Raw genomic sequence first — 26557 nt, 5'->3', positions numbered from 1 at the left:
ATGTGACACTGAAGACTGGAGTAATGGCTATAAAATTTACCCTATAACTATAAAATTTTTGTTATTTTCTATGCCAGCTCTTTATTGAATGACCAAAACATGCATAACAATATCATGTATACTTCATAATAAGCTTATCATGCCTATCAAGCCTATCACCACCGGCATACGAGAAAACTCATGAGTTAAGATCGGGGGAAACCTGTCCCTCTCCTCACTACAGTCCCATGGCAACACAACCCCATGTCTTGGTCACAGCCCCTGTGGTCCTACACTTCTGCATCACAGCAACAGCAACAGGCATGCCTCATTAAACACTGGGCCTGGTAATTAAGAGAACCACTCAACCGTTTCATAATGGGACTAATTTGTTTCCTTTGCAGGACAAAAACTAAAAATAAGTTAGGAAATCTCTTATTTTAGTTAGATGCATCTCGCATAACAGTGATATCTATTATTACTTGCATGTTTTCTTTTTCTGGCTGTTGTGAGACATCATTAAAATATGACAGAACATATCCACAGCATTGATAAATCAGTTGGGGTTGTGAAAGTCTGATTCGTTGTGTAACATGAGAACAGTGGCACAAACTTTGGTAAACATTTTGTAATTTACTGTATACGTGGAGTTCTCAAATCCATGTTAAAGATCAAGCCATTGGAGACAACAGCAATGGCTCATTCAAGATTTCATTTAAAAAACAGACAACCTTTTGTTTCTATACTGAAAGAACCTATTTACGTGACTTAATCTAATAAATCAAAACTTGGTTAATGTCAAAATAACAAACTTGTAAAAGTCACAGAAGGTGCAAGTTAATTTGAAAGGTAGAGTTAATATTGTGTTTGTTTACTAGGCACAACTATTACATCCTAAAGCCATTGTTAATGCGAAGGAGGACATTGAGGTGATTGGTCCAAGGACTAAAAACTAACAGTAACACGACTTCTTGGAAAGATTTTGCTCAGCATGGAATGTGCTGGAATCAAGTGGCACAGCCCTATATAATGACAGTTAATCATTATTTGTTTGAGATCCATTACAGTTTACACAGAAACAAACCTCACCCAGCAGAGCATGAAAAAGATGACTGCCAAAGATGGTGGAGACCTTTTCCACGCTGGTCTTCAGGGCCTGTTCCTCTGGGCTAGTCAAACTTGCCTGGTACTGTTTCAGTAGCCCAACTGCTCTTTTAGTATCTAATATAAAAGAGAGGACAAGCATTACTATTTCAGTACAACTCCTAATCATTTTAATGCCTTTTTCATCCATTACCTACATTCTCCTTGTGACCGTCTGAAGACATTTTTAGACGTTCAAACTGTATGTTTAATACCGAAAAGGCAGATGCGTGAAATCTTACATTACTTGCCTATAATTATAAGAGCCCCTGGAAGGGGTGAGAAGCCAGATGTTTGACTCAACCAGGGCTGTCTAACAACAATTGTTTAACTAACAGTTAAAAATAAATTAATGATTTAGTCTTGAGTGTTGTTTAGTGAGTTATTCTTGTGGACTAACAGAGACCATTCAGTGGCCTCAAAATTATTTGGACACTAAAGTTACACTTAAAATGCATTAGAAAACAAATAGCGTTGAAATTAGTTAACCATTTTCACAATTAAATAGTTTGACTTCCCCTTGTTCACACAGGTATAGTTCATCACATTAACTATATGGACATTAAAGTGCACACGTGTTGTATACAATAAACACTACAATAACAATGTGTGTGTTTTATTTAAAAGCTAACACTTATGAAAATGGTGCTTGTGTATTGTCTTTCTTTAAAGTAAATGCTTATTAGTTTTATTTTTTGGTACGTAATGTGTTGATATTGATAGATTTTTAAGTATTATTTTTGTAATAGCCTATGCTTCAGGTGCTGGTTGAAGGGAATATGAGGTTAATAGAGGTAGGAGGTTCCTCAAAAACATCACAGTTTGTGATGGGTTAAACAGGGTCATGGTGTCGATACACTTGACATTCATTGAACTTCTGTAAAGAATAGCGGATTTTTATTAAAAGTACATAATCCCACTTCAGACTAATGCTTTCTGTTTCCCATGTGGGTTTAACAGAAATTTCACTTGAAAATACACGAAGAAACTTCTCTTGAAAATACACATCGACACCGAGAAAAGTGTAAAAGAACTAAAAACTAGGAAATTACTGTCACATCTGCATTAGCCTAACTGTTATATGATATCGGTTTCTTATAACGACTAAAGTTGATTGTTTTAACGGAACTTACCATATTTATGGACCATGATGTGAAGACTGTTGCAGTTAGTTTGAAATCTGGTCCTAAATCCAAAACGTTTCGACTAACGTTAGCCTAGTTCTCCAAATAAATAACAACGCTTTAAAATCCTTCTCGGGGTCAACTGTCCCTTTCTAGCTGTCTCCGAACAGACTTTTAAAAGTTTTGCAGTAATTTCCCCACAGTGACGATATTGTTTCTTTGGGAAGTTCTAGTATTGACGACGGGAGTAAGTTAGTGCAGTTGGCAGGAGATGCGTGTTGTGGTAGTAGTGAGAGTGTGAAGCTTCCCGTTATCTGCCTTTGGGAAGTTTTGAGGGGAATTGGGGGGCGGTCTGCTGTAACAGGGTCTTACTCATCCTTCATCCAAATGTAAACTGTGGATAAATAAGCGTGTCTGTCTTTATGGTGGAAAAACATGCAGCTTTATTGTATAACGGCGAACGCTAATCATATGTGATCATATGTGTGAACTTGTGGCTAGCAAAGAAAAAAGGGAAGGAAAAAAAAGGGGTATAAATGATCACTTCAAATATAGGCTACCTGACATTTATTTCGTCAGTCTTTCGGAAAACACCCTGTTTGCCATGAAGGGGTGATGCAAGTTTGGCCATGGAAATTATTATTCCGAAGTGTCGCATGCCACCTAGTGGAGAAAGAGTGAACCTGCTTCAAGTGGGTCTGTCGCCCTTTTTAGCAATAAAGAGGGTTTTTTTTAGAAAAGGGAAAACAAATTATATCAATAACTAGCGTGATTAGGTAGGAGCCTCAAGTTTTTCCACAAAAAAAAACGGTTTTTTCTCGCCTCTATGAACGCTTTAGGCAAATGAAAATCCGGAGTGGAGTTCATCTTTTCTGTCGCTCCGCTCCAGATCCAGACGTTCAGTCTGTGAGTTGCTTGATGACACATAGCTTTACGTTTGCGTTGGGACTGTATAAAAAGATCGCATTTGTTGTATAACAATGTAATTACGAAACAACATCCAACAACAAGGAATTCACATTAAAATGTAGGCTATGGCATACAGTGGAAACTGGCCAACCATTATCATTTGATGCAGATATTCAAAGTCACAAAATTTTTCCTTTAACCCTAAAACTGGCAATGTGATCTGGGTGTAACATAGTTTTTGTCGTCTTTTTTGGGGGGCGTAAGAATGATTTTTTCATCAAATCCTTTTATCATTTATCACAGACTGGTCTGTCTTGTGTATGCTGGTCACATGATTTGTTAAAAAAAATTTATGATTAATTAGTCAGCCTGACCTAAATCCAACATGTCTGCCAGTGGTGCAGGACATTAAGATTTTGAGATAAGTAAATATATATTAAACTTACTTTTCTTTTGAAAAAATAATACTAACACTGCTAACATTAATTATGAACATTGTCTTAAGGCGCTGAAAAAGAAAATTTATAAAAATGTTGTTCATGTTGTTATTTAGCACGTTTTGAAATATATGTTACACCTGAGTCACATTGCCACTTTTGGGTATAAAAAAGGGATTAACTTTGTATTCATTTTTGTAACAATCTTTGTATTGTGAGTTTTTATTTATTTATTTTTTATTTATTTTTTTACAAATTATCAAATTTACAGGTTAAACTGATACAGCCTGTCTGTTTTGAGTATGCTGGTCACATGATTTGCTTCAAGTTATCTGTGATCAATTAGTCAGCCTGACCTAAATCCAACATTTTTTTTACCATTTTACCAAAAAAATTTAACCATTTTTATGGTAACGCAAGGTCCGATTTCAAAACGGTTTTCACAGGCTGAATCTTGAGTTTGTAAGCTTTCCAATGATATATAATATGTCAACATTATATGAGTGGAAGTATAGGATATAATTGTTTTAAACATTCAATGGCAGTTACAGTTATAGATTTGGTCCTTTTTTTATACCCTAAACAGGCAATGTGATCTGGGAGTCACAACTCATAAAATCCAAAATACATAACATTTTTCAAAAATTCTTTTGGATATGATTTACTTAAGTCCAGATGATATAAAAAATGACATGAAATTATTTGTTGTTTATCATTTTCTACTCTTGCCTGTTTAAGGGTTAAACAAAAAGTCTGAAAACAGCTAAAGTTGTTATGCCAACAAGGACGCAACAAATGAAGATGTAAACATTTATTTTAAACCAAACTAACACCACTTAATACAAATTTGCTGGATACTATTTGATGATTAATATAATTGATGATAAAATATACATTTTCACAATCTTTTAAATAACCAGTGGGGAGCTGGATATTTAAAATGTAGGTGTTGTGCTCCTTAATTTGCCTGTTTTTATAATGCCATCCATATATTCAGGGCTAGGGGAACCAAATGTAATATTTCAAGAATCAGTCATTGAAATTCCCATACTGATTGATTAGATGTATGTTAGCAGGGTGGCATAATTTATCACATTTGTTGTTGTACAAAAAAAATTAAACAAGGTTCATCACACTATAACATTCATATATTTACAATATCACTTTCTCTTTTTTTACAACAATTTTTTTTTTTTTGTGGCATAGATATCTTGGAAGAATCAATGAATGTGGAGGGCAAACATTCATTTTTATGATCTCAAAATAAACCCTGTACGGGTCAACTGTACTAGCCAACCAGCCTTGATCTCCAATACATTTAGAAAAATACACACACAACAACAATACAGTTAAACTTGCACAAATGATTTCTGAATTTGTCTTAAATGCCTGTATTTACAGATATATGCCTGTATTTTAAAAATCTTTAAAAATATATTTCTGTATAAACATTTTGGTCCCACTTTATATTAGTCTAACTATAACTATTTAATTAGTGTTGGATACAGTTACAGGTTTAGTGGTATAGTTATTGTTATGAACCCAGAGTCTGGAGTCCCAACTCGGCTTCCTTCCCGAGATACACCTGGTTAAACTTCCACCTTTGACCAGGCATTACTCAGGAGCCAAGCCGACTTAAGGCTCCAGACTTCCTGTATGGGGGGCCCGCTAGGAGGGCCCCCTAAGCCCAGGGTATGGAGCCACAACTCGGCTTGGCTCCCGAGATACACCCAGTCAAACTTCCAGCTTGACTCCAGCTACAACTCCAGTCAAGCCGACTTAAGGCACCAGACCACCGGCCACTAACATCTACCCATCCCACCCAGGGCTCTAATCAAACTTTAGCAAAAGGATTTTTTTTTAATACTTCACTGTCACTGAATAAATATACTGATGTTTTACTTCTTTAAAATCAATTATTTTTATATTTTGTGAATCAAAGATGATGTGGGCTAATTTGGAACACATGCGGGCTTAAATGGTGCCAAAGTACCAATTAAGCCCATGCCAGACTTCTGACTTTATTCCTAAAATATCTTAATTTTATATTCTAAAATGTACATCAACTAATTAATACATTTTCAGATGAGAGATAAATCTTGCATTTTAACAAATTAACAAAAACTGTTGTATTCGTGTTCACTGGTGGGATTCTCAATGGAATTTGTCTGAGATCCTCCGGCCTTGATTTTTCTTGGGAGAGATTCCCTGATAACTGCTCGGGAATTCTCCCGGCCGTGATTAAAGCATTTAAAGGACATTTGCTGAAGTCTGTTTGTCGATCATTGTTGCGCAGCAAGGAAGTTAGTTTAGGGAAGCAAGTTAGTCGATTGTAGACGAGACCCAGATAGACTAAACGTCGACTGCAGACGTTAGGGGACGTCGATTGTAGACGAGACCCAGGTACATAGTTAGGTTTAGGGAAAATCTATTACAGTACACTTACCCTACATTTGTCAATGGGTGGCAGCATTGCACAATTTGCTGCCCTAATGAGGAAATTAAATCACATATATAAATTCTCATTCCAACTGATCAATACATTGTATATGCAAACTAAATAAAAGTAAAAATATTATGTGAATTTCCTGAATTACACATTTAATATGATGTGATTTTATTTTTGATGACCATATACAATCCTTCAAAAAGTGAAACAAGGAAATGCCCTTTCATGATATGGATACATCTTTCAGCGTTAAAGCAGGGGGACTCCTCTCTGTTCTTCTCTATTTCGACGAGAAACACGGTTCCTTTTCCTGTTCACAAACAAAGAGAAAAATGCCCATTATAATCTGTTGTTGAGCAGACCGGTTGACATGCATTGCACTGCTCCAACATAATTTGAGTAACTCTTCAATTAGGGGCAAATTTGACTACTTGGGAATTTATTTTATTTTATTTATTAATCTTAAAACATGTGTTAAATGCCCTGAAAAAAAGAACATTAAAGAAAGAATGAATAAATAATCAATAGCAGTAGGTTTGTATTTTTTGTATTTTGTGTGGTGGTATGAATTTTGACATTGTGTATGATGGAAATTTTCAGTTACTGGGAAAAAGTTGGATAAGCCTTAAGTTGGTAACAAGTTAGCTTGCCTTGCAGTCAATTTTACTTACCATTTATAATAAACTAAACATTTATATTTATAAAATAACTGATGGTGTCTGGTTTCATAATTTTTAATACATTTTATACATTTATTATAGAGCAACAATTAAAAATAGAAATTCTGTTAAATACACTTAATATTAGAAAGAAACTAATATAAAAACACAATTACAAAATTTTAAAGGTATTAAATCTATCTGTTAAAGTCACAATGAAATCAAATATGACAATTCTTATTTTTTCATGGAATGTAGTATTCATTATAAATCTGTGCTCATCATTGTTGTTTTTTTATTCATGTGGCCTCATAATCTTTACGCTAAATAAAATAACTTCCTCTTGTAGTGACATCTCTTCTCTGAGGATGTTTTTACTGGCATGTGGGCAAGACAACTTGTAATTATAATTGAAGACTCCCTGTGGTGAAACTCAAGTTTTTAATGTTGTTTATACATGTCTTTATACATGTTGTTAAAACATATATTTTAAAACCAACCATGTGCAAATTCCTAGGTCAACACCATTGCTGAGTATTTTCTCCTTAAAACTGCAGTGAAAAAAAGACAGGCTGTTTCTGAAATCGCATACTCTCTCGTATAGATATTTATTTTGAATAAGTAATTACTTCACAACCGCTAAAAAAGTATGTTCAATATAGTATGAGTTTGAGTGGAGGTTTGCATATTTATGGTCCACGTATACTATATAAAGCAAGGGTGTAGAGTTACATCCAAGCTATTTTAAGGCATGAATAAAACATTTTTACATGTCATTTTGGTGATCAAAGATGAATTTTAAGAGATAAAATTATTAACTTTAAAGGGGACTTAAACATAATTATAAAGCACAACATCTTTAAAGGTTTAAAGCTATTATAATATATCCGTAAAACTTGAATTATCCCCAAAAGACTGTAATTTAATCAACTGCATTATACTATACAGTGTATTACAGAGTTTCATTGCTTACCTTTGCCAAAGAAACAGCCCAAACATCAACAGCAATGATATCACATCAGCCGAGATCCATATTCCCATGTACTTATTAGGCTCCTTTCATTATTGCATGCATACAAAAACACACAAAGGATTCCAGACGTTACATATTCAGACAAGCCCATGTGAATTATAAATGAGGGGGGAAAACAGCTTATTTTTTAATGGCACAATAGACAGTGATAGGTGAAAAGATAGGCTCAGATTTACCAGATGCCAGTCAGGCTTAGACATGTTTTTGAAGATGTGGCAGGCATTGGTGGTCACTGAACTGGCCCCAGAGCACCACAGTAATGAGAAGAGCCAGCGCTCATTCACAACCCACAGATTCACGGACACATTTTCCCCCCGCAGCTCACTGTCCAGCGAAATAAACAAAAATGCATGTAAAAAAAAAAAAACACAGACAAAAAACCCCACATAAATCTTCTCTATGCATCTGCCTTTGGCTCCACATCAGCGACCTTTTCGACAGGTCGCAACAAGCCAGTTTTCTGCACAATAGACAGGAGGGGCAGGGCCGTTTTAACGTGCAGTCTTATTCATCAGTCAAGCTTTTCTTGTTCAATTTTATTATGTCTTCTTTACTGTCAGGTAAAATCATGAAATGACAGTTGCACCCAACCGGACAAAAAAGTGTCTGGAAAAGGCCTCATAAATCTTCATGTGTGTTGAAGTTTGGCAAATCAGCATTCCGGCTACTATAATCATTATTAGATACATTTTGTGTGTTTAAGTAATAGAGCAGCACATACTTTTTCACAGCCTTTCTGTCATCTTTGTAAGAAAGTAAAACCCTGTGAGAATGATCCCTAAGGCTGGGAGATCATAACAGCAGTGGCAGCATCATGTCTCTGCATGTCAGATAAGCTGCACCAGTCCTCCTACACTCACCTTATTTTATGAGCGCTCAGTGAACTATATTTCATATTCAGGAAGCTTCCACCATCCGCATTCATTTCGGTTACCACATTATACACCTGCTTGAACCCTGGTGAGATATTTCTCACACTGTGTCTATATTCTCGAGGAAGCCACCATATCTGAAAGTGAAACACAGCATTAAAATTACATTTAATGGTGCAAAAGTGAACAAAAACACACACAAAAGAATAGCATTGATCATTTTGGACGGAGCTTTTTATAACAACATGTAGCATTCATAAAAGGAATGTTTTTTAGGGCCTTAGGGTTAAGATCAAATGATCAAAAGATCAAAAACTCAAATGAAAGGTTGCCTATTTATCTGAAATAAAATTACTTTATGTTGAAGTACTAAAATTACCAAAACTAAACTGAAATACGCAAATATAAAATATATATATTTTAAATAATAAAAACGAAAAAAAAAAACCACAATGTAACAGAATTATTAAAACTTAAACTAAAATTAGAAAGAAAACTAAAAACATAAAAGCTCATTTAAAATAGTACTATACTATATAAATAATAAGTTTTAAGATTTTGTCACATTTAAAACAGAGAAAAGACAAAAAGGGATGCTAAGAAATTATGACATTTCTGAAAGCTTAATGGAAAAATATATTAAATTAGAAAATGGTCACAGAACCATTTTCACTAATGGTCTCAGACTTTCGGACCCCGCTGTATACAGTACGACAATATTACCTTGTCTGGTGAGATGCCTGACTTTTTGATGGTGTCAGTGATGTAGTAGGAGTCGCTGTTGTGGAATCCTGTTGAGTTGTTCTCATTTTTTAGGTCAAATATGAGGGAGACATTATGCTTTTTGGCCATGAGCAAGAGCTCAGAAAGAGATGGTACTGTCTGGTTGTCAGCCTCTCTCTTCTCTTCCTCTGAGAGCGATGACACTGACTGAAGTGGATCTGTCTGTATTTGAAAAACAAAAGATCTCATTTTAAAAAAATGTTCCATTACACAAAAAAAGACCAGCTGAACATCAAATGCAAAGTGGAAGAATTGTTTTTGTATCTTATCTCACTGGATAAAGCTGCAACCTCAGTTCAGTTCAAGGTTATTTTGCTAGAAATCTCTAACCAAAACATATACTCCCTCCTCTTTTTATGGTGCCTGTGAGATATTTTCTTTCCAAATGCAACTGCACAGTAGCTGCCTTTACAACAAATCTTTTATATACTGTAATATATAAATGTTATTTCTACTCTACTGTTGTATAACAGCAATTACTGTATCAAATGTGTTATACAATTATATATAAATGAAAACTTAAATTAAATTAAATACAGATGTTATAAATATAAAATCTTTGTCCTCACTCTTAAAAACCATTCGCCTGCATTTAACGTCTGTAACTCTTGAAATGTGAAGTTAGTGTGCGTGTCGCCATCTCGACCTGGAAATTTCTTCTTCACATCAGTTGTTCGTTGCAGAAAGTTTTTACCGTGGTCATGCATAAGAAAAGGCTTCATGTCCTTGCTGAAAAAAGATAGACAAGTGTATTAACACACACACACACACACACACACACACACACACACACACACACACACAAACATACAGAGGTGGGCAAAGTACACAAGTTCCTTACTTGAGTGAAAGTACAGATACTACTGGTCAAATATTACTCCGTTACAAGTAAACGTTGTAAAGACCGTTTTTTACTTAAGTAGGCCTACTTAAGTATCAAAAGTAAATGTCAATGCATTGTTTTATTATTGTTGCATTGTTGTATGTAATACTTACTGTACCTTATGCCTCTGAATCTATGCCTGCCTACCTACCCTCATATCAATATAACATTTATTTCTAGAACACAGTTCCAGTAGTGGGATTGAATGTGAGATTGAATAAGTGCACTCAATAACGTCCACGATGGTTTCGGACACCCAAATGGCTGTTCTCTCAAACAGTGCCATATTTATAGTTTTTTGGCTTTTAGTATGAATATGTTAGCCTTACTGTTATCTATAAGCTAGTGTGCTCCAAACCAATGACAAAATTCGCATTTAGAAGACCAAACCCAACGATGAAAATGAAAATCAGGAATCCAATGCCAGATTAACATTAATCTCCAACGTTGGACAGACGTATTGTGGTTGAAAATTAAATATAAGTAAATCAGTACCAACATCAGTCAGGTTCTGACGTCAATCTGACTTTCATTTCCAACCAAAATGCAACCCCTGCATTGGCCTGCAACCAAAATCATCCCCTGACTGACGTTACTGCTTTCTACTCAAGGGCCTTGACAGAATTGTAGTGGAGTAAAAAGTATGATATTTGTCTTTCAAATGTAGTGAAGTTAAAGTAAAACGTTTCCAGAAAAAATTATACTCAAGTAAAGTACAGTACTTAAGTAAATCTACTTTGTTACTGTCCACCTCTGCAAACACACACACACTAGCAAGTGTCTATAGTGCTTCTGAACAGAATCTGAACCTTTTACCTGAGTTGCACATCTGTTTCAAAAGCCACCACGCCACACTCCAAACTCTTCCTGAATGACATCATGGTATTCTCTGGAGCCAGCTAAATACATAATTAACACACACATTTTATAATATGTTTTAAAATGACAAAAGAAATCACTTTTTTCCAGAAAGAACCATTAACTTACTACATAAATATGTTCAGGTTTCCATGTCATGTATAAACAAAAAAGAATTCAGAGCTGTAGCATGAGTTCTTCACACGCCTCTGTTTTTATTCACATTTAACCTCCAGTCTCCTGGTGAGTGCAGGAAGATCAAACCTGTAGCTTCAGATGTCAAAACATCTCCTCCACCTTTCATGCCAGTGGAATTTAGCAGGTTGTGTCTGCCACTGTCAGCCATTAAAATTATATTTCTGAATGAGGACTACATGTTTTGTAATAACTGTATGTTTTCATTGTGATTATTCAATCTATAAATTACTTATGCTTGATAAATGTTCCAACATTTATGAGCAGACTGGCATGCTAGTGAAATACATTCCCCCGTGATAATAGCTTACAACCTGGGAACTATGCCATAATCATCATAATCCTAAACGGATTCAGAAACTACAGCAGATGATTCATCCTGAGGCATGTCTAATTTATTCTAATAAAATAATGTAAAAATCATCCTGTAGTTCAGCACTGACATGAACAAAAACAGCAAAAACAATATTTTGACGGGCACACCAGTGTAAACATGAGCTAATACATGTTAACAAAAGGTAGCCTATGTCTCAAAATGAAACTGTAACTTACCATTGGAGCGCCACGATGTCCGACGAGGGAGGGTTTTGGGGGAAGATTATTGGTAATGCACGGAGAGCAGATTGCAAGAGGACACAGGAACACAGCAGCGGACACGAACATGAAGGTCATCATTATAAAAACCTTACAAGCTACACAGGCAAAAACACACAAAAATATTCAGTAGGCCTACAACATTCTGAAATTTGGAAATAAAAGCATAATTAGGCTACATGTATGCATCATTAGTGTTAACTTTCACATTTACACCAAATACCTGATCATAACTTTCATTAATATGTCATCAGCAAATATAATGCTTTATTGCACGGCTCTCTGATTAATTCTGATTGGTCAATCGAGGCATTCAGAGGTCTGATATTTTCCTAACAATGTCACTCTGCTCATCCGGGTAATTAAAACTGGCACTAGCCTACTTTCATCTCTCTCGTATCACACTGCAGACCCTCTCGTGTTTTTTCCAGCGAGAGAGCTGAAATAACCCTTCCCGCAGCAACCTGCCAATATCGCAGCAATTAGCAAATTAAAACGCTCCAATCAATTCCTGAAGGACAAGTCTCGCCCGACAGTTTTTATGAAAATCTGTTTCATTCCTATATAGACATTACAACAGCAACAGGGAATTTCTGTTAGCAAGTTCCGTTTCATGTCGACTTAAAGTTATACTGAAAAAATATTTAAATCAATATTTTAAGCTAAGGAATAACTGACGACAGGCCGTTGAAATATTAGAAAAAGAATGCGCGGCTGTGGCCGTAGCCTACTTGGGATGTGCATTATTTTTCAATAATTCAACGGCCCGTAGTCAATTATTCCGCTTACATCAGATCAGATGAGGTATTTCAAGACATTTGTCAAGTTTTTGTCATTAAAACGCTCTTGTGTGTAGGACTAATTTCTTACGCTTCTAATCCTGAGTGTCCGTTTCTAATTCCAAAACGTCATTTTAGAGCTAGTAACGGAGTGTGAATTACCACTGCAAGAACAGAGCCGTTATTACACTGCTAGTGAGAAATGTCTTGTAGCTTTTAAATTGTTAAACTATTAACGTTACTGATAAAATTATCAGAGCAGAGCAAACAACACGTTTCAGTACCGGCGATTGTGTGTCCATACTGTAGACCCATGTGTGCGCGTTTGAGTGAGTGTGTGTGTGAGAGAGAGAGAGAGAGAGAGAGAGAGAGAGAGAGAGAGAGAGAGAGAGAGAGAGAGAGAGAGAGAGAGAGAGAGCAGAAGACAGTAGGCCTACCCAGCAAACACAGAACGTTCGCACAACGTACCTACCTTCTAACAACGTTTTAACAACATGGCCAAAAGGTTGCTATAAATACGTTGTGTGGTGAAGGTTGTTACAACGTTGTCACAATGTTGACATTAAACCACCGTTCAGGGCCATTGCTTAAGGTTGTGCCAATGGTGTCTTGACAACCACTGGACTATTATGTAGCCTACTCGTCACTGCCCTGAAGCGCGAAAATCAGACTTTTAAATTTCAACCGCCCACTGGGCTCATTGTGTTGTCTCGTTCTTCATCGAGCAAGGATACGTGAGTATTGCGTTTTATTTACCTCAGCTAAATAAGATAAGTAATTATTCAAACACAACCTACAATTTCATTTTCTAATGTGACTAATGTAGCCTCGCTTGCACCGTTTAGTTTTTCATTTCATTTGTCTGCTATTTAGTCTCATTCGTTTATTTGCTCCTCTGGATTTGTGGATGTTTCCTGGACTGATTCCGTTTACCGAACTTTATCGTTCGGCTTTCGACTATAGGCTACTGTCTGCCATGTACAGAACCGGTTTTGTTCATTAAATGGTCTGATCTTTGTTTTAACAATTTTAATTTTAATCTACTTAAAATAAATTTGTATAACCTTTTTTTTTTTTTTTTTTTAAATGTATGACTTTTGGAAGTGCAATTTGATTACCATATAAGCAGTTAGTTTGAATAAAGTTGAATTAACGTAACCTTCTGTAATTTTTACTCTTCAAAGTGTACACTTGCAGGTGTTGATTATAATTAAGTTAATTTACTGATAGCCCCATTAAATAATAATAAGGATAAACAATATTTAATAAATCTATATAATTATCTAACATCTGACTAATTAAAAATTTACCTCAAAACATAAAATGCTAAATGGGGGATATCTATAGGCCTATATAGCATTAAAAAAAAAAATTGTCAGAACGTCATTCTACGTTGTTACAATGTTGCGAGCACGTAGACAGCGACGTTGCCATGGCAGAAATGCAACGTGCCACAGACGTTGCCACAATGTAAATGTGTTTGCTGGGTAGGCTATGCACTTCCTGTAGCTACATAAAACGTAGGCTAATTTTCTCGCAAAAAAACATGAAAATAATTTGACAGTTTTATCATATTGTTAACTAGGCTATATTTATTTCCTTGGTCAGTGTTTTTTTTATTTATTTTTTTATAAATTGCATACACCCGTCAACCAATCAGATTCAAGCATTCAACAGCCCCATAATATAATCAATATTTAATGTCCATGTTTTTATCTATTTGGTGAACAGCCGAAATAAACAAGATAAAGTACAGTCAGAAAATATAAAATTTTAAGGTATTATAAGCTATAAGCAGGGCCGTTGCTAGCTGTGCGAAACGTGGTGACGATTCTAGATTTCAACAGAGGGGGAACCACAACAACACAGCAACAACCGGGGCCCCGGATACCCCAGCTACGGCCCTGATTATAAGCTGTTTTGGAGCCACTACTAACCAGCTGTTTGAGCTTTATGATAACTCTTGAACACGAGACAGCTGATCAAGGTCAAAGCCACTACAGCACACAGATGCAGGAAAGGAGCCGTGGCCTATGGGAAACCAAAGAGGGGATTTTCATACTCCATACAGTACAACAATAGTGGTGTAACTGGAGATTCAGGCACCTGAGTGTCAGTTCTATGATAAATACAGTATAATGTTACATAATGTTGAGGGATATTGTGGCGAGCAGGACGAGGAACGAGGGCCGTGAGAGAACGGCCGGTGGTGTGATTGATAACGAGGGACACCTGCGTGACGCAACGGTCTCGTATCTCTCATGGCCCTCGTCCTCGTCCTGCTCGCCACAGATATGCTTTCTCTCTGTGTGAAATATTACACTGCCATTTTAATGTAAAAGATAACATGGAATACAATGAGAACCTGCTACAAAAACGCAAAAGAGAGACAAAACACCAATACTGAAATGTTGAATGGCAGAAGGCTGGTTTCAATTTCATACCTGAAATGACATATAGACAGTTTGCCACTCTTTTTCCCATTTTATACAAACTCCAGCTGTGCCAATAGTAACAGTGAGGAGACCCAAAAACAGAAACACCTGAACAGAGAACAGAAAAATATTAACATTTTCCGATTATTCATTAACATGCGGTGAACTACCTTTATGTACTTAAAGCTGACTAACAATTATTACCAAAGTTTTTTTTTTAAAAGGTAACCAATATAAAATACTTTCCTCAACTATGGGCATATTTGGCCCTGAGTCTTTTTAATGCTAGTTTCTTTGTTAGCATTTTATGTATCTTAATATTCATATTCACATATTATTTCTACACTTTCCAAATAATTAACAAAATACAGCTTACTAAACATTTATTAGGGGCTAAATTGTTCGTTTCTGTGAAAATAAGCACTGGAACAGCCGTACCTAAATTTTAAATGTAAATTTAAATAATTAATTTTTAAATAAAAGTTGCACAAAAAAATATTTATTTATTTATGAAAAATATTCAATGTTTTTTATTATCATTTAAAAAAATATTGTTTTATTAAAATGTTCTCATTGATTTAAAGTTGGACAGCCTGTGGAACGGCTTCTGTCACATGGGTGAAATAATTATTTGATCCCCTGCTGATTTTGTAAGTTCGCCCACTTACAAAGAAATGAAGGGTCTATCATTTTTATGGTAGGTTTATTTTAACGGATAGAGACAGAATGTCAACCAAAAAAAATCCAGAAAAACACATTATATAAAGGTTGTAAATTGATTAGCATTTGATCAAGTGAAATAAGAATTTGATCTGTAATCGGCCTCCCACAGATTGGTTATGTGCCCATGTGGAACACAGAATAGTCCTGTCACTTTAAGAAAGTACTCCTAATGTCCTAATGTCAGTGGACACCTGTCCACAGAATCTGTATCTTCCATTCCAACCTCTCCACCACCATGGGCAATACCAAAGAGCTGTCAAACGTCAGAGACCAGATTGTAGACCTGCACAAGGCTGGAATGGGCTACAAGACCATTAGCAAGAAGCTTGGTGAGAAGGAATTTTTTTTTGGTGTGGTTATTCAGAAATGGAAGAAATACAAAATGAAAAATCAATCGCCCTCGGTATGTAGCTCCATGCAAGATCGCGCCTCATGAGGTAAGGATGATCATGAGAAAGGTGAGGGATCAGCCCAGAACTACACGAGAGGAGCTTGTTAATGATCTCAAGGCAGTTGGGGCCACAGTCACCACGCAAACCATTGGTAACACACTACGCCACAATGGATTGAAATCATGCAGCACCCGCAAGGTCCCCCTGCTCAAGAAGGCACATGTAGAAGCCCGTCTGAAGTTTGCCAATAAACATCTAAGCAGGTGGAAACATTAAGCTCTGGGGTGGTTTCTCTGCTAAGGTACAGGACGACTTCACAGTATTGAGGGACCATGTACCATCAAATCTTGGACAAGAACCTCCTTCCTTCAGCCAGAACACTGAAGATGGGTCGTGGTTGGGTCTTCCAGCATGACAATGACCCAAAACATACCGCCAAGGCAACAAAGGATTGGCTTAAGAAGAAGCACATTAAGGTCTTGGAGTGGCCTAGCCAGTCTCCAGACCTTAATCTTATAGAAAATATGTGGAGGGAGCTGAAACTTTGAGTTGCCAAGCGACAGCCAAGAAACCTTAAGGATTTTGAGAGTATCTGTAAAGAGGAGTGGATCAAAATCCCTCCTCAGATGTGTGCAAACCTGGTGACCAACTACAAGAAATGTCTTACCTCTGTGCTTGCCAACAAAGGTTTCTCCACCAAGGACTAAGGCATGTTTTGCTTGGGGGTTCAACTACTTATTTCACTTACTGAAATGCAAATCAAATCAAATCAATTAATGTGTTTTTTTTTTTCTGGATTTTTTCTTTGATATTCTGTCTCTATCCGTTAAAATAAAACTACCATAAAAATTATTGACTTTTCTTTGTAAGTGGGCGAACTTAGAAAATCAGCAGGGGATCAAATTATTTCCCCCACTATACTTCCTTTTGTTATATTTCCTGTCTTGTGTGCCGGGCAAATTCCAATCGGAAGTGAGCATCCCTATGCCCTACTAACTCCAAAGGGCAGAACAACACCATGAATAAATTAAATTACTTCCTTGAAGTGACCATTGCATGTTCCCTTCGCTAACGGACACGTGGAAGTGCTTTCGTAGAAGGAATTCAGTTGTTCACTTTCGTTTGGAATGCTCCTTTAAATGGCGTCCCCTTCCCAAAGTGCCTTTCAAGGGTACAAAAACGCAGTTTGGCATGTGCTGTTAAGTTGTCATTTGTAGTTTTCCCCTTTGATTAGTCTCCCCAGGTGTTTCCCGTTACCTCGTTATCTTGTTTTGCTTGTTACCCCCTGTGTATATCCCCTGTGTTTCTCTTGTGTTTTGTCAGTCGGTGTTGGGATGTTCCTGTGTTTCTTCTGGTTTGAACTTGCTTCAGATGTACTCTAGTGCACTTCGATCCTTGTTTATTAAACATACTCTTTGCATTACAGACTGACCAGTTATGGCTCTAGCAGGAGTTTGTTTTGCTCTTCTTTGCCAGGGCAAGCGACCTCTTGAGGACCACACCTGTGAGTTTTTTGACTCAGTTTTCATTCCCACTTCCTGGAAAATACACTCATAACGTTTTATTGTTCTGGACTCAATGAGCTCCTCAGAACTCAACTTTCATATGCTAGTCCTCAAGAGATATTTTGTGAGTTTGAAGAGTGGGCTAAACAACCCAAGCTCCAATGGTCACGGAGCTTGGCCCACTGCAGGCCCCAGCTGTGATGACTCATTGCAGAGTCCTCAGCCATCATGGCCGCCACGCCAGAGTTTCCAGTGGTCACGTCCCCCGCACCCGAAGCTACAACGGCAGGCCCAAGGCATTTGAGACCAGATGTCTGTGGCGGGCCACTGATGTCGGCGCGAGCAGCCTGGATCCCCAGTTCAGCGCTCTCAAGCCTGGCGGCCTCTGCACTCCCTGATGGCAGTTGCCATTTTATGTCTTTGGGCTGCACACTTTCTCCTGAGGTGGCTGACTCTTCTGTTATGGCCGCAGGCTCTGTTGTGGCCACAGAATTAGTTTGCGAACTCATTGTGTCCTCTGATGGCTCCGTTATGGCCATGGAGGCCGACCCTGAACTCCCTGTTCGACATGAAATAACCACTGAAGTCATCCCCGAACTCCCTGTTTGACATGAAATAACCACTGAAGTCATCCCCGAACTCCCTGTTTGACATGAAATAACCACTGAAGTCATCCCCGAACTCCCTGTTTGACATGAAATAACCACTGAAGTCATCCCCAAACTCCCTGCCTGCCCTGTTAAGATCACAGAGGCTATTACTGAACTCCCAGCCTGTTTCTCTCTCAGCCAGAGAGGCCATTCTAAGTTCTTTTTTAAGGACTTTTGTTATATTTCCTGTCTTGTGTGCCATGTTTGTTGTCCTTTTGTAGTTTTCCCCTTTGATTAGTCTCCCCGGGTGTTTCCCGTTACCTTGTCTAGTCCTGTGTATACAGCCCTTGTTTTTCTCTTGTGCTTTGTCAGTCGATATTTGGATGTTAGTGTGTTTGGTGTTCCTTGTGGTTTTCAGTTTGTTTATTAACCCTTAAATGCATGAATGTTTCGCCAATCATTATTACATATTCAGGTCTTTAGCGACCCGGATCTATATCTAACAGGGATGGATCTCTACCTGTCGCGATTAATATAAAACTCTCCTGATATTAGAGCATTTAAAAGCACAAAGCATTTTGTTACAAAATGTATTTATTTTTTCTTTGTTTTATTGTTTATAATAAATTGATTTTATTAAGAATCAATAAAATGAATTGCGAAAATTAAGACATGGCTAAAAGTTTCATACTATGTGACCTTCATACAACAAATACAAAAAGTAAAAAAATAACTAAATAAGAGTACCTTATGCAGCCAGTGCAAATTCAGGGGCTCTCCAATTACAAAATGTAGCAATCCAAATACCTGAAATAAATGAAGAATGATTTCATTTGAACAACCATTATTTACAAATGCTACCCACTGAGCAATCTGGTTCGCATTATTCCCTCCTTCTTACCAGTAGAAGTAGACAGTAAGTGGCTAGCACAGCAGAAATGACCATCATTATCATGTACCAGTTCACCCATGTTTTCAATTTTTCGAAGGCAAGGCTGCAAGAGGAAAATGAAGCAATATGGCACAATGACACAATCAGTTATTACTGAACAAAGTGGGAAGCAACATGCCAGTGGATTTACAATTATAATCATATAATTTGCATATTATGGAATTGTTTATTTGCTCACTCGTTTACATCGGTGCGGTCGTTGAAGGCAATAAAGCAAACGTACATCCAACTCAGGGCAAGTATGGACACAAAAGACAGAAAAGAGAACCAGCAGCATGGCCTCTACAAACAAAGACAAAACAAGATTAAGTCATTAAGCTCTTCTCTTTATCCGGTTTAAAAAGAATTAAATAATAGTTTTCCCTGATCACTCCCCCTGTTTGTGTGTGATGTTTCAAAGTGATGATTTAGCAACAGATGAGAGCCTGGGGGCATCGTGTTCTCACGTCGAGTTTCGCTTACTGATTTGAATATTCGAAAGTGGGGCCAACCTTTAAACCATGTGGTTATTATTGTAGTTGATTAATTCTAGTCCATTCCACACAGGATTTAAGAAATATCTGAATGCAGCGGTAATTGTTTCTGACACATCAAAAGGCTTAAAATACTTTTCTGCCTGTTATGATCATCATCAGTCTCCACAGCTTTGTATTGTACTCACTTAGAGGGAAAGAGCATTTACATGATAATTTCTCATTGAAGAGGCATTCAATGACAACAATTTTCTTTGATTCTGTTCTAAATGTATTATGGTAAACTATTCCGCCTCTCTCAACTGATTGTGCAAACAAAATTGAAATATGTTTTTAAATAAATTGAAAAGATGTCTGCAAATCATACTAAGAGAGAGTGGATGCATATTTGATGTGCAACTTTATTTTACCACGTGGAAAAATGTGATTGAAAAATTCAAAGTGTCAAGGAAAATTGTAATTTATGTGAATAAAATCTCACATTTTGTCTTGTTTTATCACTGTTCCAATGACAACTGTAGATCCCTCTGAGGCAGGTTTTGGCAATCGAGATCATTGTGTTTTTTTCCACATCAAATGATTCCAGTTGAAAGTATGCAGATGAATTGGGGTCTTGTCAGGTAGGTAGTGAGGTTTACCCTTATTTATACTGGTGCAGGTGTTTGATATGAATGACTCACTGCTTCACACCTGAACCTGAGAAGGAGAGAAGAGAATACAAGATGTTAGTTTTGCAAGGAAACCTGTTCTTTAGTTCAAAACAGAGCTGAGTTCACAATGCCTGGCTTAGTTAGTCAGGAAAAGTAAATTACGAGAGAGTGAGAGAGTGGGAGTGGGAGTGGGAGAGTGGGAGTGGGAGGACAGAGCAAGTATGGAAAGGTTAAGTGTAATTATAAAGGAGTGGCAAGGCTTTCAAAAGCCCTGAAGCAGAACAAGACAACCTGTGAGAAATATCTCATATCAATCACTCATTTCTAATAAAACCATGGAATGTTCTGCCCCAGTTTAAGTTCAGTGCTGCAGCTGTGCACATTATATGTATTAAATAACATATTTGAACTATATATGAAGAGGTCAGATGCAAAAGCCTCTAAGTGCCATCTGAAATTTTCTTCTAGAATGATTTTTATAAAGCTTGCATATTTAAGTTCAATAATTTCACTTAAATGGCAATGCAAATTACCTATTAATTGTCATTTAAATGAAATTACTGAACTTAAATATACAAGCTTTATAAAAATGATCATTTAAATTTCAGATGGCACTTAGAGGCTTTTGCATCTGAACTCTTCATATAATAAAATGTTGCCTAATGCTTGAACACAGTAATTTGAGTGTCCATACTGTACATTATATAAACTGACATGAGATATTAAAGATTATTCTGAGCAAGTAAAAATGATCTTGCTCCTGTTTTGACAGGGCGTGCACACAATGAAATATAATCTGCAATGTTATGAATACTTTTCCTGTATGGCGTGTTTTTGTTTTTAGGTTCAATGGATGTGAAACCCATGATCAGATAAACATGTCTAAGCAATAAGTGCCTTAAGTGCTAAAGGCAACCGCGAGGCGATGGTTAGCACAACAGGAAGGGAAATCATATTGGAACAAAAATGTAATTAAAAAATACTTCAGTGTGCTTGTGTACAAGTATTTTTACACTTGTAATGATCAATGATAGTCAAAACACTGGATACACCTGGATGAATGCATGATTCTCCTGACCTTAAAGAACTTTAAATCTAAAGGCTTAAACATTAAATCAACAAAACTAAAATTATATATACACTATCATTAAAAATTTTGGCTATTTTTTTTATTGTAAATGAATCATTTTATTCAGCAAGTGTACATTAAAATGTATCAAAGTGACAGCCATTATTATGAAGATTCCTATTTCAAATAAATGTAGTTCTTTTTAACTCTTTATTCAAAGAATTCTGAAAGAAAATATGGTTTCCATAAAAATATTAAAAGCGCAACTGTTCAAAATTGATAAAAATAAGATATAATTTCATGAGACACTGAAGACCGGAGTAATTGTTACTGAAAATTCAGCTTTTCCATCACAGGAATAAATTACATTTATAAATATATTAAAACAGAAAAAAAGTTAGTTTTAAATGTAATAATATTTCACAATAATGTATTTGTAATGTATTTTACATTATTGCTTTTCAAATGTCTAAAAAGCTCCAATAATAGCAAGATTTGTACACTTTTTTTTTTTGTAAAAGGAAAGCTGACAATAACATACAACAGCATTTACAATAACACATAATAAGACTCAACAAGATTCATCTTCGCAGCAAACATAACAGTGCAATTATCATGCATCTCAAGGTGTACACTCTTCCATCAGGTGTATTGTCTGTCAGCCAGGTATAAACTCCACAAATGCGTAAACATTACTTTATCAAAAAGCATAGTGGTAGAGGGTGATGTTGTGGTCCATAAGCCATGACAAAACATTCCCAATGCAATCACTCTGAAACTGTCAGACTGAAGTATATCAGGGTCAGTGCAATTCCTGCGAATAGCAAACTGAGAGAATAGCTAAGTAACATAAGCAGCCGTTTTGCCAACGGTGACAAGCATCACAAAATCCTGAGGCAACTAGTGTTCTTCTGGCTTGACAAAGAAAGAAAAGAAGCTTGTCAACAGTTGATGTTTTGGCTCTGTAGAGGTATGCTACCACTTTAAGTCACTTAACCCCATTTAAGATCTGGCATCAAGTACTTTGTCAACTGCAGGTGTTTATGATTAAATGACCTGTTGCCATACTTGACAGTTTGCACAACACTAAAAACCACCCTGGGCCAATTCATGGATGCCATTTTCTCAACATCAGACAAAAATTCCTTTGCCATGTTCATGGCTTGAGTTTGGATTTGTTTTAAATTATCTTTTGTTTGAAATATGAACTGATCTCTAGGAATTATTATTCAAAGGGGTCTTGCAAAAATATTTCTTAAAATGTCAAAAAAACTTTTTGAACTTTTCAAAAATTCTGTCATCATTTACTCACCCTCAGGTTGTTCCAAACCTATATACGTTTCTTTGTTCTGTTGAACACAAAGGAAGATATTTTGAAGATTGTAGGAAACTGAACCATTCTGGGTCACCATTGACTTTCATAGGTTTTTTTTTTTTTTTTTTTTCTACTATGGAAGTCAATGGTGCCCTAAAGCAGCCTGGTTACAAACTTTCTTCAAAATATCTTCTTTTGTGTTCAGCAGAACAAAGAAATGAATACAGGTTTGAAACAACTTGAAGGTGAGTACATTTTTTGGTGAACTATTCCTTTAAGCCAGTGGAACCAGGTCTATAACTTTATAAATCTTTAGTTTTGATTTTGTCGATATTCTTTTCATTCAAAGTTCCCAAGTGATTTTCTGAATTTAGTGCATATTCATTTATCAGGGACTATTAAAATAAAGGCGTGCCCAAATGTATTGGCAGTGACAAATTCACAAAGTTTGCTGCTTCAGTATATAATGTTTCTATAGTATGAATAATAAGCATTTCATACGTTTCAAAAGCTCTATTGGTTTATTTATTTTTTACAGCGTTGTCCCTTCTTCATAACCTCTGAAATTCACACTGGCATGCTGTATATCAGGTTTGGGCCAAATCCTTACTAATGGAGATCCATTCTTGCCTTATTGGTGCTTGGAGGTGATCACAATTTGTGGGCTTCAGCTTGTCCACTTTGCTCCCGGATTATTGGGAGTTGTTGCTCTTGCAAGACGATTTCATACCATTCTTTATTCATGGCAGTGTTTTGGGGCTGAATTGTGAGAGCCTACCTTGGATGAAAAACAACCCCACACGCAAGTCATTACAGATGTTCTCGGGATACATGGTAATGTTCACCCTTTTTTTTCTCAGGACAGTCGATTTTCCAGATACCCAAAACAGTTGGAAGGGGCTTCATCAGAAAATCTTCTGCTGTCCAATCCTTGTTCTTCCTACAGAATGTCAGTCTGGATTCTTTGCGGTCCTTCTTGACATAAAGCCATTGTCCTAAAGTCTGTGTGTGTGCAGATGCACTGACACCTTGCTGTCAATATTGAGCAAGTTAGTGACAAGTTGGTTCACTGGTGGTGACACGATTCTGTAGCCGACTCCTAAGGAGGAGACGGTCCTGGCACTTGCTGGGCACTCTGGGACGTCCTGAAGCCTTCTTTACTGCAGTTAAACCTTTCTACTTCAAGTTCTTGATAATATGGTAAATGGATCTTTCAGGTGCATTATTCTTTGCAGAAATTTCTTTGCTCGTGAGGCCATTTTGATGCAAAGTGACGATGGCTTCCCTCCTTTTATAGCAATAAGTCGGCTCTTATAATCCAATCAGCTTTTTGCAATTATTTAAAATGCACCTGATCACTCTGCATAATAATCTAGAAACAATGTGAATCAACATCACAACTGAAGCAGCAAACTTTGTTAAACAAAATGCATGTCACTGCCGTGCCAATACTTTTGGTCATGGCTGTATAATCCATTTGAAAACATGTACGACTGCTAAACCAGACGTTTTACAGAGGATTTGGCATTCACATCTCTGTCATCATCCATCATTTTGTGAAAAAGCTTTTTTGTGATCTCAAAAACTTATAATTGATTATCAATAATTATTTTATTAATAAATAATAAAAAGAAAATTCACTGTTGTTCACCTTTAACAGGTTCAGTAAGATAAGTTTGCTGAGAAAGTTACGTGGAAAGACTTTCTTTTTAAGGAAAAAGCAGGAGCACATGAAAGGAAATGAATTCAGCAGCTTGAAGACACAATACAAATATTTCCAGTTGCTAAGATTATAACCCCTGTGCAGACAGGTATAACAGGACTTTAAAAAAAAAAGACTAGTATATGTCCCATTTTCAACAGGGTCAAAAAAGAAAGTGGCCAAACATGTGGTAAGCAGTATTTTCACAGCTATTGTGATCTTAGTAAAACGCAGAAGAAACACATCAATAGCTCAACTTTCTCAAATCCACTCCATCATCATCAGGCTTTTACTGTATGTGCTTTTCATTAGAAAGCAAAACTGATGAAAAGTGCCACACAAAAAAAAACTTTTGATGACTATATATTTAACACATGACACCTCTTTTATCGAAGTGCTTCAGCGCAAGTAAACTTTTTTATTTAAAGAAATGTTCATTTAAATGTGAAAAAAAAAAGATTAAAAAAAAATAAATATGGTTGCAAGAAAGCAAATGAAAGCAGCCTATGCAAAGCTTTATGTAAAACCTAAACATAAATCAAACGACCAAGGCAAATGTTGGTGAACACAGTGCATGTGTTGACTATGTTGTGAAATAAAAAAAATAACCAGTTAGTCATGGGACCACTGACTTTCACTTTCTTCATTAACCTTGAACTAGACCCCTTTGATACAAAGACATCTGCCCATTTTGCTGTAACAAAATATTACAAACTAGATACACAAGCTGTAGTTTTTGTTGTCCCGCTTTAATTTATTAAAGTATCATCATATTGGCTGTGAGAGCTTTCAACCCATTCTAAAATGTATTCACAACCACAGATCTTGAACTGCAGTTCAGTGACATCATGGGGCATTTTTGTGTAATTTAGTTTTTTTACCCAAGGGTATTATTCTTCAGGGTTCAACATCAACAACCTCAGGGAAACATTTCTGAGTGCAACAGCCTGTAACTTCTAAGTAACCTATTTGTAAAAAAAATTATTAAAAAAATCATTTTGCAAATCATCATGTCATCAACCATGTTTAAGGGGAAATGTTTGATTCTGTTAAATGTTTACTTGGATTTGTATATATACATTTAATAATGATTAAAAAAAAAAAAAACTTTTCGTATTAGAATGCACCTATAAGCAATTTTTTTTACATCCTGAATTCAATTTATTTTCAAACAGAATTTTTGCAACCTATAAACAACAAAAAATTTTTATTTTTTTATTATTAAATACTTGAAGAAAAGAAAAGAACCTATAAGCACTTGTAATGACACGCTTAAGCACACCTGACGATATTCAGATCACACGTTTTTCAATAACATCGGATCAGAACAGATAGTCCGAGAGAATAAACTTTGCAAGTACCTGAAAAATTTTGCAAGTAGGCTACCTTACCTTGCTGAAAAAGTAACAAAAAGTTGATAGTGAAATCCAAATCAGTATCTCAAACTTGAGCACTTTTCAACAGTCTGTGCACGCGAAGTCATGTTGAGACTTAAATACCGCGGACTGAATATTAATGAGGCGGTAACAATGAATGAGCTTTTCATTCCTCTTCGCTGTTACATGAGCGACACCGACACCGACACCAGTGCGGTGAGAAGAGAGCCGGCTGTTCCACTCCTCTCCAACAGAGCGCGACATTCAATGTGTTTTAACTAATCAAGCGACGCCACCTGACACACAAAATTAATATTCGTCGGTATAATATTATAGTGGCTGTAAATGCACTATATCCTACCTATTGCGAACTGCTGCAAAAAAATATAACGTGTAACGTCATTCGAAGCTCGTTTTAAAACAGAGCCCCTGGTACGTAGATTAATAATCAAATTCACTCATCCCTTTATTTACATTTGCACAAAAATATAGGGATGTATATAACAACATATAGGCATATCATGAGCAAACAAAACAAAAAATCAGTAATAATTAAGGAATAAGAAAGAAAAGAATAAAAGAGCATATTAAATCGAAATGAAACGACAACTTTACAATGTAATAATGTATGGGTTATTTTATGTGTTACTTTTAATAATTTCAATATAGGCAATTTAA

General features: G+C 36.3%; 2 protein-coding genes across 3 annotated transcripts in view; both read right to left on the bottom strand.

The window, feature by feature from the left end:
- dlg3 (discs, large homolog 3) overlaps nt 1-2562 on the bottom strand; it is a 94812-nt gene extending 92250 nt beyond the window's left edge. For both annotated transcript variants that reach the window (XM_084429657.1, XM_084429647.1), the window contains exons 1-2: nt 2256-2562; nt 1069-1200 (exon numbers count right to left, since the gene is read on the bottom strand). In XM_084429657.1, coding sequence (XP_084285783.1) covers nt 1069-1200; nt 2256-2271 — 148 coding nt within the window. In that variant the 5' untranslated portion in view covers nt 2272-2562. The remainder of the gene's footprint in view (nt 1-1068; nt 1201-2255) is intronic.
- Nucleotides 2563-4388: 1826 nt separating this feature from the next.
- Nucleotides 4389-26128, bottom strand: gdpd2 (glycerophosphodiester phosphodiesterase domain containing 2). The gene is made up of 15 exons (XM_084430143.1): nt 25895-26128; nt 20249-20463; nt 19473-19576; nt 19244-19337; nt 19090-19149; nt 15142-15240; nt 14635-14728; nt 11877-12016; nt 11088-11170; nt 9958-10117; nt 9329-9550; nt 8594-8742; nt 7910-8057; nt 7674-7756; nt 4389-6351 (listed from the first exon to the last, which is right to left on the bottom strand). The coding sequence occupies exons 2-15, from the start codon at nt 20321-20323 to the stop codon at nt 6291-6293; spliced, it is 1572 nt and encodes a 523-aa protein (XP_084286269.1). The 5' UTR covers nt 20324-20463; nt 25895-26128; the 3' UTR covers nt 4389-6290.
- Nucleotides 26129-26557: the final 429 nt, after the last annotated feature.

This window comes from Rutilus rutilus (assembly GCF_951802725.1).
Source record: "Rutilus rutilus genome assembly, chromosome: 14".
Lineage (NCBI taxonomy): Eukaryota > Metazoa > Chordata > Actinopteri > Cypriniformes > Leuciscidae > Rutilus > Rutilus rutilus.
Note: the sequence above shows the minus strand (reverse complement) of the source record. Positions and strands in the feature narration are given on the sequence as shown.